The sequence below is a fragment of the Amblyomma maculatum genome, chromosome 1 (genome assembly GCF_055883805.1).
Source record: "Amblyomma maculatum isolate TAMU_Amacu chromosome 1, ASM5588380v1, whole genome shotgun sequence".
NCBI classification, from domain to species: domain Eukaryota; kingdom Metazoa; phylum Arthropoda; class Arachnida; order Ixodida; family Ixodidae; genus Amblyomma; species Amblyomma maculatum.
In genome coordinates this window covers 224,083,933-224,104,872 of record NC_139344.1, presented here as the reverse complement: position 1 = coordinate 224,104,872, position 20,940 = coordinate 224,083,933, and the positions used below count along the sequence as shown (strand labels likewise).

General features: G+C 45.4%; 2 protein-coding genes and 1 long non-coding RNA gene across 3 annotated transcripts in view; 1 reads left to right on the top strand and 2 right to left on the bottom strand.

The window, feature by feature from the left end:
• LOC146205740 (uncharacterized) overlaps nucleotides 1–2,824 on the bottom strand; it is a 33,483-nt gene extending 30,659 nt beyond the window's left edge. Inside the window, exon 1 of the long non-coding RNA XR_014703221.1 lies at nucleotides 2,774–2,824. This is a non-coding gene — a long non-coding RNA (uncharacterized LOC146205740). The remainder of the gene's footprint in view (nucleotides 1–2,773) is intronic.
• A 7,843-nt stretch (nucleotides 2,825–10,667) lies between these two features.
• Nucleotides 10,668–17,658, top strand: fab1 (1-phosphatidylinositol 3-phosphate 5-kinase fab1). Its single transcript, XM_084590396.1, has one exon. The coding sequence runs from the start codon at nucleotides 11,121–11,123 to the stop codon at nucleotides 17,133–17,135; it is 6,015 nt and encodes a 2,004-aa protein (XP_084446522.1). The 5' UTR covers nucleotides 10,668–11,120; the 3' UTR covers nucleotides 17,136–17,658.
• A 1,280-nt stretch (nucleotides 17,659–18,938) lies between these two features.
• The window catches only part of LOC146205738 (zinc finger TRAF-type-containing protein 1 homolog), a 28,089-nt gene continuing 26,087 nt past the window's right edge, over nucleotides 18,939–20,940 (bottom strand). The window contains exon 5 of the mRNA XM_084590397.1: nucleotides 18,939–19,315. Coding sequence (XP_084446523.1) covers nucleotides 19,111–19,315 — 205 coding nt within the window. The 3' untranslated portion in view covers nucleotides 18,939–19,110. The remainder of the gene's footprint in view (nucleotides 19,316–20,940) is intronic.

The following is a 20,940-nucleotide window of genomic DNA, read 5'->3' as shown; positions in this document are numbered from 1 at the left end:
CCCTTTCTCTCTATTCTAAGCTTTCCATTTATTGCGATAAAGTGTCCAATTTCATAAAATACCAAAGAATATGTCGTGCGCACTACGATCACTGCCTGTTCGCAGAACCAAAAAAAGAAAAGAAAGGAACTGATCGCCCAACAGGGAGTGACAACTGCAGAAGGAACAGCAAAAGAGTGAGGGAATCTGGCCTGATACCTCCCTCGCCTCAGCAGAGAATTCTGGGCTGTGGCGCTGTTCATGTTCCCAGTCGACGCTCGCGCGATAACCTTCAAATCGCGCTCGGCTGTAGGGCCAAAACTGCAGCGCAGCAGGCCCATATACCTCACAGCTAAGGAAAAAGAAGAAAGGAAGCAAGCGTGCATACTGCTTTACCGAGGGCAACTCGGCCAAGCCGTCACTCGTTTGAAACCACGCTGTCTACGTTGGCTAGCCTGCCCGCCACTAAAGCCACTTTATTGAGGGGCTTTACCCGCCTCTCCTTTCAACCTCACCCCCCAATAATAGAAAAGAAAATAAAATACAGAAGAAAGCGTGCGTGTTGTTGAGTGCGGACGGCTAGATGCTCTCCCTCCGCCAGCTCGAAGCCACGCTCTGACGGCTAAGCGCTTTTCTCGCTGCCCCAGTAGAATAAAAACAAAAAAAAAAAAAACGCCGACAGGACACAGAGAAGTGACGTAGCTCTACGTGACTTTTGTGTCACGTGATTGCGCGTTCACGACCTGCAAAAATATCCTCCCGCCGCGGCGCAACATGTGGGCTTCCCAGGAAGGGATGCTTTTGCAGATCCTGAGTGCGCAATCACGTGACACAAAAGTGGCGTAGGGTCTACGTCACTTCTGCGCGCCCTATGGGTGTTCATTTTTCTTTTTCGTTTTACTGGAGGGAATGAGAGGGTGGCTGCAAGCTGTTAAGTCCAATGCGTGGGAAGGATGCAAGGAGGCGCTTGGTCGTCGGAGCGGGTCTTCGAGCTGGAGGATGGGGAGCGCCTAGCCGTCCTGCGAGCAAAGCACACAGCAGCACGCACGCACGTTTTCTGAAAGGATATGAAAGGAGAAGCTGGCAGGCTAGCCAACGTAGACAGCACAGTTTCAAACCAGTGACGGTTTGGAGCTGCCCTCGGCAAAATACAGAGAAGTCCTATCGTTTAGTTTTTCCTAGCAGTTAGGTATAGGACTGGCTGATTTGGCCTGAGCGGCAGCTTAGGCAGCGCTAAAGATTTGACTGCTTCTGTACGCGCGTAGTTCTCAATGGGATGTTTTTGCATCTTGGATTGCGCCTCTTATGGGAAACAGCTATAGAGATGAAAATTTGTCTGTCCATGCTAAGCAACATATTGTATAATTTCACAGCTTAATTCAAAACGTCCACATTTACGCGCCCTTGGAAGCTAAATGTTCTCAATCTTGACAGTTATTTCTTTTCTGCCATTGCAAAACTGCATGTGTATGGGCGCGCGTGTGTGCAGATAACCCATGCTCATGTATTCAATATATGTGCGGCCCCGCATACGGTCAGTGCTCTAAAAGTTTTCATTACAGTAAGGAAAGCAAACACACGATCCGTGCAGCGCGCTGCGAAGACGCGGACTCACGACTCCGAGTCCCTGCGTCGCCTCGAATACCAGCAGAGCCACCTAGATACCAGTCACCCCACCAAACCACAGCAAGAAAAAGAACGAAAGCAAAAAATTGCGAACGCACAGAACCAGCGCTCAGTGCCGTCACTGGTTTGAAACTGCGCTGTCTACTCTGGCTAGCCTGCCCGCTTCTCCTTTCATCCTTTCAGAAAGCGTGCGTACGTGCTGCTGTGTGCTTTGCTCGCAGGACTGCTAGGCGCTCCAGCTCGAAGCCCCGCTCCGACGGGACAGCAACAAACTGTTCGGCGACTGGGGTGAGACGATGATCATCAGTGCAGCACGGAAGCATGGCATCCAACATCGTCTGAACGTCACGTCCGTAGTTGGTTGGTTGGTTGGTTGCACAACGTTTAATTCCGTCGGAAATGGGCGTCCTCTTCCCCGCCCCCGGTAAGCGTGCCGGGGAAGACGGGGAGTGGTACGCCCGCGGGTTAGAGGCTGACAGGTCGCAGAAAGACCCGAAAGTCAGAATTACCCAGTTTTTTTTTTTTTTTTTTTTTTTTCAATCTGAACGAGCCGCAAAGCACGCTGGGTAATTCTGACTTTCGGGTCGATCAGCGAGACACGCGTCTGCTGCGCTGTGCTTGAAACTCTGCATCGACAAGCTTAAATTCGACTCTTCACCCTATTTAACGTTTTGTATTTGAAGAAAACGGGTGAAAAATCATTGCAAGTGCAACCATTACGTGTGTCGTTTGTTAGCGCTGAAGTTTACCATATGTATCATTCATATTTGACGAAAGTTCGTTTTTCGTTTATGTTATCACGCAGTCGCTACATATATCTCTAAAATATACTAGATTAAGCATTCTTTGGAGGTATTTCGCTAGCAGAAGCCGGATAATTAGACTGCCGGTAGCCGCAGTTTAGCAATACCGAGGAGCGGACTGTCGCGCAAGTTAGCTGCGACGGCAGAGAGCTGAAAGCATGCAAATAGCAGGAAATAATGCACTTTTACAAAGCTTTATCGGTTTATGCTGCACTGCCCGAGAGAGTCAGAGCAGCTAGGGTTTCTTGTCTTGCGGTGTACAGCAGCTGTGTGCAAGCACGGCCAGTACATTTCTCAGCTAAAATTGTGACATGTGATTCTAACAGCTGTTGTGCTACTCTTTCAGAAGATCTAGATTTACTTACCAGTGCTTCGAAACCTTAGAAGTATGCAAAATCTTCGCTATTTTAAGTTAAATGCTCTTCACAGCTAGCTCAACTGATTTTGTTTATATGTATGCTAGTTTTTTGTTTTTGTTTTCTGAAGACTGTAGGAGGTATACAATGCCAAAGAACTGTATCATGGTTAACCTTATACTGTCAGTCAATGAAAACATTAGGAGGATCACAAAAAAAATGAAATCTCTCTCAAGCATATTCATTTTTACTTGAGTTGTATTACAAAAATGCAACTGCATGATGTATATGAGTTGCATTTTTACCACTGCTGTATTCATTTTGCATGCATAATACCCCAACATGTATGTAGCCAAGACTATATGGTCAAAAACCTCTACTAGTGCTTGTTGAGGGCCTGGGTCGGCTAGTAACGTAGCTATTCCAGCAGTCAGATACATATCCAATTGCCGAGGCTGCAGTGCATGCGAGAAAACTCCACTCATAAACAAAATTAACTAGCATAGTGTGTCGTACATTTTACACTATTCACATACAACTGTGGAAGTTCTACATGTTTGAAATTCCCATGCTTGATTCCCCAATACTGATTGCTGCATTACGTCGGTCAAAAAAAAGGGAAGTACTAAAACAAAAGCTTCGTTTTAATGGCATCTCTTGAAATAACCAGAAACTCCAGGATGCAAAACCAAAGCTGGGAAGAGCCTGTAACTATTTTGCTGTTGTGTACTTTGTGCTTGGGGTCTGGTTGGACAGAAAAACTAGTCTGTGTATACATTAAGATGTTTCCAGTAGGCACATAAACTGTTAATGCATACATACTGGTGCTGGAATGTGTAACTTCTGCACTATATGCAATATGTTCAAGGTAAAGGAGTCAAATACAAAAAGCCAGGCATAAAGTCAACTTGTCTTGTGGTTCTTCATAATGAAAACATCAAATGAAAGACGTATCAACGCTTAGCACAGCTTTACTGCGGGCACCAAGAGAAACAGTCAGGCAACAAGAAAATAGGCAAAGGTAAAAGTGACTAGTCTTTATTATACATCCATGAAAAAGCAAAGGTTCTTGGAAATGGGAAACCGTTCTCATACTGTAATTACACCTCATATTACTTTGTCCATCAGAACTTTTTTTTGCAGCACATTTTTTACAGCATGTGATTAATGACCTCCAAGCATGGCTGGGAGTGCGAAATAGTAAATTGTGACAAAATGCCTAGTACAGGCTATAGAAATAAGCTTCAATAAACCTGTGGACGAGTAATAGCAAGCCGTAAGAAAATGCATAGCGCAGAGCACAGAAGCCATGCACCTCGGCAAGATTCATACTTGTTACCCTTAGACATAAAAGCAGCTAGCTAGGCCAGCCTCTGCCTACCTTGCAGAATTTTGTACTATCTTGAGATAGCCAATGACCACCAGTGCCTTGTTTTCCAATCTGAAGGCCACGCAGCGAATGAAAATAACACAAACTTTATGTATGCAGGTACCTTGCATATGCATCACAAATATCTTATGTAGATGCATTCATTTAATTTTCGCATGCACACGTTTAGCAGCACCTAGGCTACTATAAAACTGCTTTGCTGAACAGCAAAATTTGGTTTTATACCATGCATCTCAGCTTTTCTACGTTATGAAAGATGAAAAATAGCTGGAAAATGTAGTGCTGTCCTTAAATGAAGATTTCATGACTCTGACCCATAGTACAGAAAAATGCTATTAATTTTTATCCCTGCAACAGTCTTTAACTGTCTCTCTATCTGCACAAGACAAGAATAAACACCACAGCACAAGCAGGAAACTTTATCAATCTTGCTTGTATTTCTCCGCAATTTCTGCGTGCTCACGCTGATTGCTTTGCTGGTGAAAGCATATGTTTCGTTATATAAAGTGAAATCAGCAAATAATTGCTTACACAACAATGTATGCACAACAAGCCTAGTCACAACCATCAACAGCTGATTGGTAAGCACTCGCCGTGGTTCTAGAAACTTTCATTTAGCAGAAATGGTAGGGAAAAACATTGATCAGTACTTATATCATATTGCGCTGTACTGACGGAGGCCAAACAACACAATTTGCGAACCTTTTGAAGTCGTGGAACGTCCGCTCGCTGCTACCGTCATCGTGCGAAAATAGCTCATAGCCAAAGTCGCCCGAGAGAGAACTTGGTGCTCCTGAACGAGAGCAAACAACCTACGTACTTCACAAAATTTTTTAGCGTTCACAGCGCTATCCAACACTTGCCATTGACAAAATACTCGAAATAAAGCCTCGTGCTCCATGAGCAGCTCGCCGTCGACGGTCATGCCAGCGGATCACAACGGCCAACTAGTTTTCGCCGTTCACAACTCGACGGCACTCGGAACATCTTGTATCGCGTTCTAGTTAAGTTGCCGTTATTGGAAGCCGAGCAATACTACACCACATTCCCACACTGAGCGCAAATATATCAAGAGAATAAAGGCCGAAACCGCACGCCTGCAAGCAATGCCAGCAAAAACCAAACCACAAACAACGACACAGAAGTCAAAATTCACGCGACAAATCCTCGCCGTGACGCAATGTCCGACAAATCGACCATTTGCGGAAAAGCGAGCGCCACCTTTCGTCCAAAATGGGAAGCTTCGCCGGCACTTTTGGTTGGAAAGAGCTTCTCGAACTGGCATGCGCAAGGCAGCGTTCGGCGTTTCGCGTGCGCTTAAATCGTTGTTTTAGCGTTGCTCTTTTGCTGAAAACGTGCATATGCTGAATAAAGAGGATGACATAGAAGGAGAACGATGTAGAGCGCCGACGTTCTGGGTTTTAGCCAGAATAATGACCAGTGCAGTTTGCGTCCTAAACTGTTCGCCAGGCGCATTGTGGCCGATTTAAAGGAGGAAGGCCATGTCAGGAACTTGAATCTTCATACCACTAATCAGTTTTGATGAGAGTGAGCACAATCCATGAAGACCGCAGTGTTTATGCGACAATGCCATGGTTCGCTGTTGATTCGGGTCACATCGTTTGAACTCACTGCGATTGCGTTGTGGGGTGAGATATTTTGCTTAGAAAGATGTGTATCTCTCTTGTGTAGAATGCTGATACACAAAATTAACGTGTATTGCATGGGCACTAATGGGCCGACGAGTGTTACAGTGACTTGGGATGCACTGTTTTGTAACACGCGCAAAAGTTTGTCTAGGTTTTCTGACGTAGGGCAAGAGTTCCTGTTGACTTCGTCCCTGCAGCTTCTGATGTAGGCCAGGCTTTACTGATTTGTAAACGACTCATATTTTCTCAACTACGCTCGCGCTCATACGGGAGAGCTTCGCTTACTGACGGACCGCTTCCTGCGTAGGCTGCACTCTGCCGTGCTCCCGCTGTTCAGATATAGCGCACCTTGCTATTGTATTTTTGGATTTACGGTGGATGTTTATACAAGTATATAAAATTCATTTCCCACCGAATCTGTCGATGCAAGAACTCTTATAAAACCAATATGTGTTCATTTGGCAGCAAGCACCAAATACAGCAAGAACGCCCAGCTACTACTGAACGGGTCGGTTGTGCCCAACCGACCCCACGGCTTCGTCTTTCGCGCCTTGTATGTCGTCGTTATTCGTCGTGGTCCTCGTTATATATACGTACCAGTGTCGCTGTTGCATGGCACATGCTTAGCTTAGATAGAAGGCATTCCAGTCAAATGACTATTTAGACTGCATGCAATAGTGAACAATGCTGCGTATCTTTACTCCTTATTCAAGGCTCAGCGAAACCTGTCAGCATGTAGAAGGGCTGCTGTTGAGTGTTTCTGTGAGGGCACTAGGATGCTTCTTCTTGCACGGGCGTACTCTGCAAGTCGATAGTTCTTGGTAAGGTATAGAACTCACTCCAGCAAAGCTCTACACTACCTTTTCTCAAGGCAGAGATGGCCCCTTTTCCGTAAATGGTGTGGCTGTAGCAGGAAACAAAACTCATAACAATAGATTATGGCACCGACATAAAAAAAAAAAAAACGGGGGAGAACAAAAGCGGCTCCGCAAGGAAGCAGCGGAAGAGGACACCGAGCACACTGCTTCGTTAGCAGACGACGCGCGCTCAGGGACCAGTCATGAAATATCGAGACAGCCTTTTTTCACGTGTCCGACTTTTTTTTAAATGCGTGATAAGTTTTCCCGAGCCGCGGGCACACACATACGGCGAAAGCGAGACAAGCAACTCAAATCATCCACCGCTGTACAGCGCGAGAATGCACAGCTAGGCAGCGCTGGCGCGTCATGTTTTCCAACCAAAACCAAATCGCCCACAGAGGGCGCTAGTTGCGCCTTTGTCGCGCATGCGCAGGAGCTTTTCCGCAAATGGTCCATTAAGGGATGACTCGTTAAAAGTTAAACGTTTTGCAAAAGTTATGTATTTCTCTTCTATTTTAAACTCCTATATATGTTCTTATCCTCTCAACCATCTGTATAAGAAGACCAGAATTTTAACTTTTAGTATTTTGATGGAGGCGAAACGAAGTGCATTGCGAAGTGGCGTCCGTAGCCCTCCAATACGGCTCCCCTTTCTCTCCTTCCACTTTCACTCTCACCTTCATCCCTTTCCTTACGGCGCGGTGCAGGTGTCCACAGAGCAAGTGTGACAGATACTGCGCCTTTCCCTTCCTGTGAACCAATTATTATTATTATTATTATTATTATTATTATTATTATTATTATTATTATTATTATTATTATTATTATTATTATTATTATTATTATTTGTTTTGGTTTCGGTTTCCACGCCTCCGACACCGCCAGCAGAGTCGCCACCTTGTGGCTCAGCGGCGAAACCTAGTCAGTGTGGATGCGTTTTCGCGTCGCGTGCCAGCCCGCAGTGATTTAAGCGCGCGCATGCGGCGTGTACAGGAGTGTTTTTGTTTGTTTCGCGGTTCCTGTGAGATTTTGCTTACCTATATGCCTCTTGCAAAATAAATATGAACAGTCTTTAACTCCACGCTTCATTAAAAAATATATATACTTGTCCGTATCGAGCATGTCATGCTTGGATAAGGACATCATCCATCGCGGTCTTGTAGTGGCCTTCGGCGCTTGAGATCCTTTGACATGCAACGTCTCAAACGAAGTGGTACTGTCGTTACCGCCGTGCCAAAGCAAAACAGGTCGCTGCCGTCAATAAAAGTTAATGCAAACGCTCAGAAATCGCATATTCCCGTTTCTGTTTGGAATACCGCAGCTACTAAAACATATGCCACCGCAGACTGCTTCATATAGCAGAATAGGCCACTCTATGCCTGCTATGCCTTCTGTATGCACGATAGAGTTGTGTGAGTACTTTTTTATTTCTTTTTTTTTTTTTTTTTTCTTTTAAACCTCTGTCGCGGTGTCTCAATGGCAAGGGCGCTCGACTGCTGATTTCGACAACGGGGGATTCAATCACAACCGTTTCGAAAGGCGCTCCTCTGCAGTGGGATTTGACTGCACAATAAACAATCCCACGTGGTAAATGTGGTGTTAATAATGAAAAAAAAAAAACGACACCAAAACCAGCCTCTGCAATCATCCGTCATAGCCGATGCCGCTTTCATGCGTTGAACCCGGGCCAATATGCATTTCATTTCTTCTTTTTTTTTTGTTGTTGTTGTTGTTGAAGGCATCCGTAAACGTTTTAGTGAGCACATTTTGCTTTAGAGAAATGCTCGAATGTTTTGAGAAACATATTCCCTGCACCTAATTGCTTCCCTAAATATTACATATTACACCTCGATTAATGTACTTTACTGGCAACCTATTATAATCATTATAATCCCTTTTCGTCCAAGCGCTGTGTTCCGGCAAAACTCGTCATTTCTTACAAGGGGAGTAAAACAGCTTCATGCGGGCTTAAATATCAGTGTTTAGATCGGGAATAAATACATCCTAATAGTCGCATGATAAGATGGCCTCCATTTCTTTCGGAATAGTTTTATATCCGGCATCTGTTTTGGAAGCAACCCTAATATTTTACTTCGCATAAGATTTAGTCACTGCTAAATAATTAGTGATAAAGAAATTTTCAGCCTGTAAAATTGCTTCCCAGAACAAGACAGTGCCCATGCGCAGTTTATAACGATGTCTTCGCAGCGAGTAATTCGTAGCTTGCACTTTAACGTTACTGAAAATTAATCGCTGATTATTGTAAATTCTGTCAAGTGTGTAAAAGTTCTCTCACACGGTGAAATTTATTGGCATTGCAAAACAAAATAATTACACTACTAATTTACCGTTATATTACCATCACACACATCAGAAATCCCTTATACTTTCCTCGGTTTCAGGAAATCATTTACAGTTAGTGGTGCATGCAGTAATACACTATCACGTTCTATGACAGTGACCGCAAAAAGCATCTCGGCAAATTCAATCCACTCAGCGCTGTACACGTGAACAATCAGCTTTTCTGTGCGGCGAAGTTTCCTGTATAGTGTCGGCGTGATCTCATTTTTGGGGCATACTTGTGCGTGGTTGTCTAGCCAGAGTTGATGTGCACTCAGTCTAAAGCAACTCGCCATGCAGTGAGCTGCCAGTGCTACATTTAACCTGCTTAATCCTCGAGTCAAGTACGATATAATGCACCAGGCTTTCTCGATTCAATGTAAAGTACTGCAGGTATCTGCGTGGGCTTGACATTAAATTCGCCGGTCTCACTCGCATGAGACACGCGCAAACTGCTTAAAAGTCGATAAGAAAAACAAAGCTGCCATTAGGCAGACCCAAGCATTAGGCGCGTGAGCGCGGTACAAGCGCAAGTAAGGTGCAAAGTAAATCTAGAAGTATGGTGGTTGCGTGCTTTGTTTTCCTAAAATCCGCTCTTCTTTTACTGCATTGGCGAAATCCATCGATGTTTTTCTGCAATATTGCAGAAATTGCAAAAGACACGTGTTCATCGCCAACAAACCCGCCGCAAACTCGGAAGCAGACCCATTGGCAGACCTACGCAGCGGGCGTTTCTGCGAGCGCCGCCGGCCGCCGATCCACACTACCGGAGTGACGGTGGCGCCACCTCTAGGTCGATCTCGCGGCGAATAGAGGCTAGAAACCAATATGATCACCACGCCGCCGCCGGTCAAAACCGGCACGGCGCGTACACCTCTAGCCGCGTGTAGGTGTATTTTTGCCTCCATGGTTTTTGCCTACACCATGGAGGAAGGAAACAACTTTTTTTCCTTCCTTCATGGCCTACACCCTACCTACACCATGCCGACACCCCCACAGAGAGAGAGAATGGTAGGGAGCGCGGTTACAGCGCGATGGCCGGGAGTAAAGTGGTAAAGTCAGTAAAGTCCCTAGATCCGTTTTTTTTTTTAATTGTTAAAAAACGGATTTAGGGACTTTAGCCGGGAGTGGGCTAGCGTGGCTTGCGGTACTTGCGGCAACTTGCGACTTCTCGCATTGCGCAGCACTTCCTTCCAGGATTCAAATGAGGGTCTGAGCAATGGCATAAGATATGATTAAGACAACTCAAAAGAAACCATTCGACAGAAGTCTGTAAATTTGGCTCGCAAACCCGGAGGGCGTTTCGCACGGATAATGGGACTGGTATGTACAGTTATGTGATGTTAGGAAAATAGTGAGAGACCGGAAAGCGTAGCGTGATATGGTATATGGTCCAGAGGGTCACGAAGAGTCGGACACGACTGAACTGAACTGATGTACAGATAAAGTACCGATCAATGTCCATGCGCTGAAAAAACAGTCAGTCGACGTGGACGAAGCGTTAAAGGGACGTCTTTCTAACCGAAAAGAGTCGTTTCATTAGGCTAACGTCATATATGCGCCGAAATCAAGCGTGTGTGTCAGGCGCGTCAAGCGAGTGCCAAAAAAGGCTCTAGCTCTGGTGCTGCCCCTTGCGGCCGTGCCATTCGTAATATAACAACCGATCTAGCTAGCAGTGCTGCAACTACTGTAGCTGGCCGTGGTCAGCTCAGCTGCATCAGTTGCGTCTTGCAGCGCTGTTGGATTTCTTCTCTTTCTTCCACGGTACTTCCACGCTTCCACCGTGTCGTGATGAAGGAACCTTGGAGGAAAGGAAATAGCAACACATCACTGTTCAGTGTGACGCAGGCAGCGTCCTCGCGCGGTGAAAGCGGTCAGTAGGGCAAACTATGCTGCCGAAGTGTTCAGTGTGCGGTAGCGGAACAAATTCATTCATTCTCACAACCTAGTATTTGGCTTGGACATGCTTCGCTGGATTGTTATGTGGGCCTGTTTTTCCCAGTTTACTTCATCGGGGAGAAAATGCACATCGAGACGCGCCAGTCTCGTTCAAGCCTGAAGCAATGACCTAGTCGAGCATCGAAGACAGCTGGCCCGCTGTCAACGGGGCGTACAAAATGGATCCCGCTGATTACCGACACGGAGCGAAAAAACTGGACTCGCCCACATCGCTTACCGAGTTTGCACCTCTCAGCTCCGATGTGAAGACAAAAGCCAGTGGGTTTTCCTTGAGCCGGTTCTTCAAACTTCCTCGATCACCTCGGAGTGACGCTGCTACCTTTGACGTCGTCGTCCCTGAAATGCGTGATGACAGCCCTTGTCAGTGCATCCCCGAAAACGAAGTGGTTGCGCCTGATCCGCAGTCACCGCCCTGTGTCGGATCAGAACGTGACTCACCAATTGCTGTAAGTGCAAACGCTGAATCGCAGACAGTGCCGTCATCGTCGCTGCCCGAGCGCAGAACGGAACTGGGAGTTCTGCACACTCGCAGTTTTTCTGGTGTGTTGAGCCGTATTGCGCACATCATGGATCGCGGTATCGTCGCCCCAAATGCGTACAAGGATGCCGACTTCAAACAGTACTGGATGCCCGACAGTAATTGCAAGGAGTGCTACGAATGCGGCGACAAGTTTACAACATTCCGTAGGCGCCACCATTGTCGTATTTGCGGCCAGATCTTTTGTAGTCGGTGTTGTAATCGCGAAATTCCCGGCAAAATAATCGGATATAGGGGAGATTTGCGCGTTTGCATGTACTGTTGTCAAGTGGTGTTGTCCTACGTCAAATCCCTAGATTTGAGTGCCGACCTGCGTGGGGTTCTTGCAGACCTACAAAACAAGCTAGGTATGATGCGGATGGAAGAGGAGGACCCGACTTCGCCGGACATGGGAACGTGGGGCTCTTCAGGAAGGAGGAAGACTTCTTTAGGATTTCGAGAAGAGGCCTTAGTGGTTCCCAAAGGTGACACAGAAGATTACAGCCCTTCAGACAAGCCTGGCTTTCAGAATCCCACCTCGGGGAGAACACCTGTCTATGACAAAATGTTCATTCACGAGTTATGGTCTCAGATACAGCACCCAATTCATGGAGCTCCATTTCAGACTTACCGGCATCGTCTTCACTCCTACAGCAATTGTGTTGTTGGGAATGACCTTGTGGATTGGCTTGTAGCACAAGGGAAAGTGTCTTCACGAGGAGAGGCCATTTCACTTGGACAAGCCTTGATTGATAGCAATTTCCTAGAGCCTGTGGTACCGCATGAGCCCATCTTTATTGACGCCTATTCCTTGTATAAGCCTAGCTCTGACAACCAAACAGATGCTCACCCAAGTCATTCAAGTAGCCCTCCTGATGAGGTTGTGGAGGAGAATCAGGATCCTCTTTGGGTTTCAGAAATTCAGCCTGCAGGAAGCCTTTCTCCATTTTCCGTTATGGATGACTCGCTTGGGGTAGATAAAGCACCTATCGACCATGTGGACAGCCCAATATCATACAAGGAAAAAAAACGGCTCACAGCATCTACATCAACCTTTTTTCTCAACCTTGACTTGAAGGAATCAAGGGTGACAGTGTCAAGGCCTCGAGATTCATTGGCCATATCTCCTGAAGAGGAAGAGCCCGAGGATGCAAGACGGAGTCGTTGGGACTCTCACCGAAATACTTTAAACAGTGAAATATGTAACCACACAATTACTGATGATTGTGTGAGTGGAGCGCTATATGCAAGCAGCAGCATGAGTAACCTTGGTCAACAAAAGGTGCTTGTTGACGAAACAAAAACTCAAGAAACAAGAGAGTGTCTGAGCTCAGTCTACAGTGTGCTTGAAAAGGACTTGCTGAACCAGCTCCTAGCCGCCGATGGGCTTCCACTGCCTTGGGCCGATGTAGTGTTGCCAATTGTGCATAAAGTTGCCAACACTGTAACTCCTAACGTGAAGCATCGAGATGATGACATGGACATCCGACAGTATGTCCACATAAAAAAGATTCCAGGAGGAAATCGATCTGAATGCACTGTTGTGAATGGTGTTGTCTGCACAAAGAATGTGGTGCACAAGAAGATGCGCCAGCAGTTGACAAATCCTCGCATCCTTCTCGTTGGCTCATCAATTGTGTACCAGAGAGTTGAAAACAAGCTTTCTTCGCTAGATCCTATTCTAATGCAGGAATGTGAGTATCTCAAACATGTTGTTGCTAAGATACAGGTCTTTCAGCCTGATTTGCTGCTTGTTGAAAAAACTGTGTCCCGTTTAGCACAAGAAAAACTTCTGCAGATGGATGTTACTCTAGCAATCAATATGAAACCATCGGTCATGGAACGCATCTCGCGCTGCACTCAGTCAGCTATTGTTAGCTCCATAGATGCTCAGCTTCGAAAACCGAACTTGGGCTCCTGCCAGAATTTTTTCGTAAAGACTTACGTGCTCCCATCGAATAGATTTAAAACACTCCTGTTTTTTGATGGGTGCTCAAGCACACTAGGCTGCACCATTCTTCTGAGGGGCGGCTCAGCAACTGAACTGAAGAAAGTCAAGAACATAATTCGCTTTATGCTGTATGTGGCTTTTAACTGGCGACTGGAGTTGGCTTTTTTAACTGATGAACATGCTCTTCCACCATCGCAAGTTGCTGAGGATGATATTGACAATGAGGTTGAGGAAAAGAACTGCACGGTATATGATGAAAACCCTTCTACATCAGATCACACAGAAGAGCCAAAGGTGGCAATGGGGCCAGATGACAGTATGAGAAAAGTAGAGATGAGTAGTGTAGAAGACTTCAGTGACCCACTCCATACATTGCTGAATGCAGATGAAGATGAGGCGACGCTCACAGAGCACAGACTTTCCTTGAAATCGCAAGTTTTGCCTTTTAGTAATTCATTCAAGTTAGCATTGGATTCAACAATTCTGTGTTGCTCGCCCTTTATCAGACTTACTCTGCCATACTTGAAGACTGAGGCTGGTCGCCGTTGTGAGCTCCGAAAATTTTTCTCTGATGAAATTTACTGGTCACCTAAAACATGCGATACCGAGGAGGTATGGACAAAAGCAGAGCCTGAAGAGTCATCGTTGAGCACACTGACTGCAAGGAACACGCAAGAAAAGGTGGTTATACTTCCACATCACCCTTTCACATTTCAGAAGCTTTCTTCGTCCCTCTGGGAGTCAGCTGAAGCAGAGGCTCTGCTAGCAGACTTTCGAGCACGTGGTGGAAGAGTTCAGAACTTGTGCCAACACAACTTCAGTAAAGTTGAACCTTCATCGGGGAACTTGCTTAATAATGGCACTGGTGGTACAACAGAACAGCATACATGGGATGGTAGGACTGATGCACTTAGTCCCTACAACCACCAAAGACTTGCTGTGCTTTTTTGCAGCTATTCACCAACTTCAAGCAATGCACCATACTTCTGTGTCAACCCATGGGTAGTCAACATGGATTTTTATGGCCGCAATGACATTCCGCTTGGTGGCTTCTTGGAACGCTACTGCTTTCGACCAGCCTACACATGTCCGAACGCATCTTGTGACACCCCAATGCTTGAACATGTCCGCAAGTTTGTTCATGAGAATGGCTGTATTCAAATCCTGTTGCATCACTTGGACAACCCAACAGCCACAACCCAGAGCTCTATTCTTATGTGGAGCTGGTGCCGGAAGTGTCGGTTTGTGACCCCACTTACAACCATGAGCGATGAGACTTGGTCACTGTCTTTCGCCAAATATCTTGAGCTACGCTTTCACGGTCATGCTTACACTTGCAGGGGCTTGCATGAGCAGTGCCAACACTCCCTGCACCATGATTACTACCAGTACTTTGCTTCACAACAGATTGTGGCTTCCTTCAAGTATTCACCCATTGCCATGAGGGAGGTGGCGTTGCCCCCACCTGTAATATCAATTGTTGATGAAATTCCTCAGGTGAGCGCTGTGGTTGACGAGATTAGAGACCTGGCACTGAAAGGCTATTGGGTTTATAACACTGTCGTCGAGACATTGTGCTCCCTGCGAGCACAGGTGCAGGCCACCAAGTATGAAGCATTTGCTGCAGACCTCATGGAAATGCAGCAGTCTGAGAAGAATGCATTTAAAGAGAAAATAGAAGATATTCAGCTTCAGCTGACTTCTCCAAACTTAAAAATGTGTCAGTCACAAGATCCAGCCACACTGGATATGAGTGTCCTGAATGAGGTATGCTCACTCTCCTGGAAAATAAATGACAGCCTTGTCTTGCTGAAACACTACATTGCAGATGCTGTCAACTGCTGGAATAAGAGGTTGCAAGATTTCGAGTCGGTAAGAAAAAAGGAAGAGAAATTGTTGCCAAAAACTACCCAGACAACAAAGAAGCCTGCGTCTGCACTCGGAAATGATGCTTTGGCAGTCTTGGATGATCAAGTAGGTGTGCACAAGCAAGAGCTCATTGAAAGCATAGACACCACCAGCAGTCTGGGAGACAGTGATTCTGCTGGAGATGCAGACATTGTAGACGGCCACTTTAGCCTTGAATCGAATCAGTGTGACAGAGAAGTGCAGGATATTCAAAGGGATGACAATGTTTCATTCCTACCCGATGACAACTTCAGCCCTCCAACTGGTCCTGCAATGCTTCGCGTGTCGAGCAGTAGCTCATCGGTCTCAAGCTGCACATATGGCATCTCCCCAGGTTTCCAAGTTGGCCTTGTGGGCCAGGAGAGCAGCACTCCAAAGCAAGACAGCAGCTGTGGCCAGACACCAGGATTGGATGATAGCTCAGAATCCAAAAAGTCTACAACGTTGAAGAGCCATGAGCGATCTCGTTCTGATGGTGCAGAGCGCCTGCTTGAGAACCGAACAAAGCTGTCAACAGCTTCAAAAGTTGAAGATGATACCCTTGGAGGAAAGCAAGAAAAAAGAGGAACTGTGAAGACCATTATCAGCCAGCTGTTGTCCAGTTCTGGAAGCAATCCTATTCAGAGCCCATTTCCTCCATCTGACCACTTTAACGTGTCACACGGTGCAAGGATCTCCATTGTTATTTACGATCAGGAACCTAGCTCTATAATTGCCCATGCTCTAGCTTCTACAGACTATGAACAGAAACTTGCGGAACTACAATCCAATTTAACGACAGCTCTAAACCAGCTACGAGAGCAACCAAGTCCAACTGCTAAAGCACCAATAGAGAACAGCATGGTGGATTTTAATGATTTGGCTCTCTGTAGTAGCCAGGAAACAGACAAACGAACTGGGCACAAAAATCCCAACATGCACATTGAAACACAGTTCAGCGATGCGACATCACAGTTTTACTGTCGTATATTTTTTGCTGAGCAGTTTAGAAAGTTGCGATGCCTCATTTTCCCTCATGGAGAAGATCGTTTTGTTCACTCACTGTCGCGGTGCGTTTCTTGGAGCGCACAAGGTGGAAAGTCTGGTTCTTCCTTCTGCAAAACGCATGATGACCGTTTCATTCTGAAGCAGATGTCTCGGTATGAAGTGCAGTCATTCCTTGAATTTGCACCTCTGTATTTTCAATATGTGAGCAGTGCTTGTACAGATAGGCAACCAACCGTCTTGGCCAAGATTGTTGGAGTGTTCCGTATTGGGTACAAAAACTCGGCGACAAATGCCGCTTCCAAGCTGGACCTTCTGGTCATGGAAAATCTCTTCTACAAGCGCAACATTGCTCAGAAGTTTGACCTCAAAGGTTCTGTGCGAAACCGAATGGTGAACACACGCTCGCAGACTGAAGGAGATGTGGTTCTCCTTGATGAAAATTTGCTGAAGACAACATGCGATTCACCTTTGTATGTTCGGCCGCATTCCAAAACTGTCCTTTCTCTGGCTATCAGGAATGATGCAAACTTCTTGTCTGACAACTCTGTCATGGACTACTCACTGTTGGTGGGTTTTGACAATGACCGGAAAGAACTGGTGGTTGGCATCATAGACTACATACGCACTTTTACCTGGGACAAGAAGCTTGAAATGGTGGTGAAGTCAACAGTGACTCTTCGTGGTCATGGAAAACTGCCTACAATTGTGTGGCCAAACCTTTACAGAGTTCGGTTTTGCGAGGCGATGGACAAGTACTTTCTCTGCGTACCTGATCACTGGAGTGGCCTAGGTCGAGGTGTTGAGTGTTGATGTGTGGTGAATTTGGGCTTTGGCAAAGCTATTCTTTGCAACTGTGACTAGAGTGATGGTGCTGTTGTGCAGACTTGAAAAGCTGTGATGAAATGCTATTGTGATAGAACCTTTTACAGGGCATAAGGGCTTACCATCCTAGATTGCTTGCAGCCCAATACGAATATTATGCAGCCTTTGCTTTTTGCAGTTGTGTGTTTGCAAGCTCTTACTGAAGTGGCAGCATTGTAGCAGTAAAAGCCTACCAAGAAATATATCAACATATTTTAAGAACTGCAGATATAAAAGTTCATTAGAAGTAAGCTTTCTAGTCTACAGTGTATAGCAAGTATATGCTTTTTCCCATGGTCCTTTTGTTGCATACCAGTGCATTCAGTGGAGTATTTTATAGTGCGTTATGCACATTCATGTAGAAAATTAATTATATGCACCAGCTAATTTTGCACGTGTATGTCGCACTATTGAAGCATGTCGCGACATTTGAAGCATCATGAATAGTTATGCAGTAAACTTCACAATAGTATTTGTGTCAGACTTTCGTTGTGGATTTCTTGCATGCATAATTTCTCTACACTGTGCTTCAGTTGACATTGCAAAATACAAAACGGAATATGTGTTAAACATAAAAAAACGTGGAGAATTAAAATTTCCAGAAACTCCGGTATATTGAAATGTTTGCATCAAACATTGTACATCAGCTTCAAAACCTTATGCTATGCAAAAGTCTAGCGTTACTGTTCACATTCAGCGGATCACCCACAATATCTAGAGGCTGGACCCTGTGCATACCTGGAGGGTCCACCACCTCGCAGAACATCCATTAGCATAGCACTGTTCATGGTCATCACCCACTTCGGACAGTTGGTTAAATAAGTGTCTGCACAGTATGCTAGGAAGCTGATGTGAAACCATGCACGCACACCATGGTGTCATGTGGCTATTGCAATACTTGCGCAGCAGTTTCGTCAACATGCAGGCCATATGAAACCCACCCCCTCACTACAGCACTGCAGAAACTTGGCAATAACATAAAAATCCAGCTTGTAGAAGTTAATTTCCATACTTATTTTTACTGGTCGTAAGTTCTTTTTACAAATACAGCCCTAAGTATGACCAGTTTGGCATCAATTACTGGTAAACCAACTGCACGTGTGCCGAGACGTGGGATGTGCTTGATGGCATATTTCGGTCTCTCATACCCATTTTTCATACCAACATGTGGTGAAGCCAACCTTACACATCACTAGATGGTCCTCACCTAGTGCACTTTGCTGCCAAAGGCATTGCAGAGTGGTAGCAAGATTAGACATTTCATTATGTAGACAATGGGTAGTTCCAGAGCACCAGCCGCTGCGGCTTCAATGCAAAGTAGACTAGGCGCAATGCCTAGCCAGCTGTGTACCACTAGCAGTAATTTACCTACACAGCTAACAGCATTTATACCCCCCTCCCCCCCTTTTTTTTGTTTATACTGATGACTACAAAAAAATGACTACTGCTTCTCCTCTACCTTCAACCACAGCTCTTAAACTTGCACCTCTTCCCCACATTTTGATACTTGGAAAAGGCCCTCATCACTGGTGCGGCTACAATGCACTCTTTCGATCTACATCATGAGGTTATGAATATATTATGAAATCCAATAAAAGTTCTATAGGTTTATTTTGTGATCCCCTACAGGTTAGATATGTCTGTGTTCGACTTGGGTTTGTTTCCGGACTGGACACATTTCAACCATCCCCGTCCCCGATGTGTCTGTGCACTGTGGTCTCTAACGAGATCCAGATTTAGCATGTGTCAAAATGAGTGATGAGAGAAAACTGGCACAGCAGTCAGGACAGCTTATATATTTGTAAAACATACAATGTCTGAGGAATGACTTCTTCAGCAGTCAATGACGGTTGTCTTGGTATTTCATACACATCAGGGAGGGTAGGAGGCAAATTTACAGCACATGAGAATTGGGACAACTGCATCACTTGTCCACGTGAAACATGATGAGGCGGAAATTGAAGGCTTTGGCAGCAAGCAGCTTGTTGCATTCAGCAGAATCTGGCAACGGCAGTGGTTGGTATGGGCTCTCCATGGCAGCTTCTGTGAATTCGTGTTGGTACAGGCGTGGGTTCACCTTGAGGTCTCCGAAGGGGCCCTTCAGCACCATGTAGTGAATTCCCATAGGTCTGGATGGGTTGCAAAACAACTTTTATGAAGATAGCACTGACAACAACATCCTACGACTAACAGCGGCACAATGAAATCATCTTTAAGGTAAACTTTTTTCACATCAACAAACTTTACAATATGCTACACAGCCGCTGTGTTTCAAATGGGTCGAATGCAATTTTGAAGGGCACTTCGTGATGTTTACTGTACCAGCATTAGTAATTTGTAAGTGCAATCCCATCATCATCATCATCATCAGCCAGACTATACCCACTGCAGGGCAAAGGCCTCCCCACATTCCTCCAATTAATTCGTTCCTGTGCTAGCTGCATTCACTTGACCCCTGCTAACTTCTTAACCTCATCTGCCCAACTAACTTTCCGCCGCCCCCTGCTACGCTTTCCTTCCCTTGGAATCCAATTTGTTACCCTAAGAGACCATCGGTAGACCTTTCTATGCACTACATGCCCTGCTCATTTCTTCATTTCCACTAGAATGCCATTAACTCGAATTATTTCTCTTAACCACTCTGTGCGCTTTGTACCCCTCAACATTACACCTACCATTTTTCATTCCATAGCCTTTTGCATTTTCCTCAACTTATGTAGAACCCTTTTCGTTAATCTCCACGTTTCAGCCCCATAGGTGAGTACAGGTAAGATGCAACTGTTGTATGCTTTCCTCTGATACCGGTAAGCTGCTAGTCATAATCTGCGAACACTTGTGGTTGCTACCTGTCCTAAGTAGACATATTTGCTTACCACTTCCAGTGCTTCGCTACCTATTGTGAACTGCTGTTCCTTCCCGAGGCTGTTGAACATTACTTTGAACATTACCTTAGTCTTCTGCGTATTGATTTTCAAGCCTACCTTTCTGCTATTCCTGTCTAGGTCATCATCATTCTTTGCAGTTCATCCCATGAGTGACTTAGCAAGGCAATTTCATCATTGAATTGCAGATTACTGAGGTATTCTCCATTAACCCTTATCCCTAACTGTTCCCATTTCAAGTCTCTGAATACTTCCTCTAAGCAAGCTGTGAATAGTACTGGATAGATTGTGTCTCCTTGCCTAACACCTTTCTTTACGGGAATTTTGTTTCTTTATGCAGAACAATGGTTGCTGAGCAGCCACTATAAATATCTTCCAGTATTTTCACATACGGCTCGTATACACCCTGATTTCGCAATGCCTGCATGACCGCCGAGGTTTCTATTGAGCCAAATGCTTTTTCGTAATCAATGAATGCGATGTATAAGGGCTGGTTATATTCCGAGCATTCTTATATCACTCGGTTGATGGTATGGATATGATCGATAGTAGAGTGCCCGGTCCAAAAACCTGCTTGACCTTTTGCTTGGTTGCTAAGATTGTCCTGATTCTATTAGCGATTACTTTAGTAAATACCTTATATGTAACAGATAGTAGGCTGATTGGTCTGTAATTTTTAAAGTTCCTAGCATCCCCTTTCTTATGAATTAAGACAATGATAGCACTCTTCCATGACTCCGGTATCGTCGATGACACCAGGCAATGCGTATACAGGGTGGCTAGTTTTTTCTAGCATGATATCCCCCATGTCCTTCCACAAGTCTATAGTTACCTGAATCTCCCCAGCTGCTTTCCCCCTTTTCATGGTTTCT

Excerpts from the sequence above, each read along its gene's own strand:
- fab1 (XM_084590396.1), top strand. The coding sequence starts at position 11,121 with ATGGATCCCGCTGATTACCGACACGGAGCGAAAAAACTGGACTCGCCC.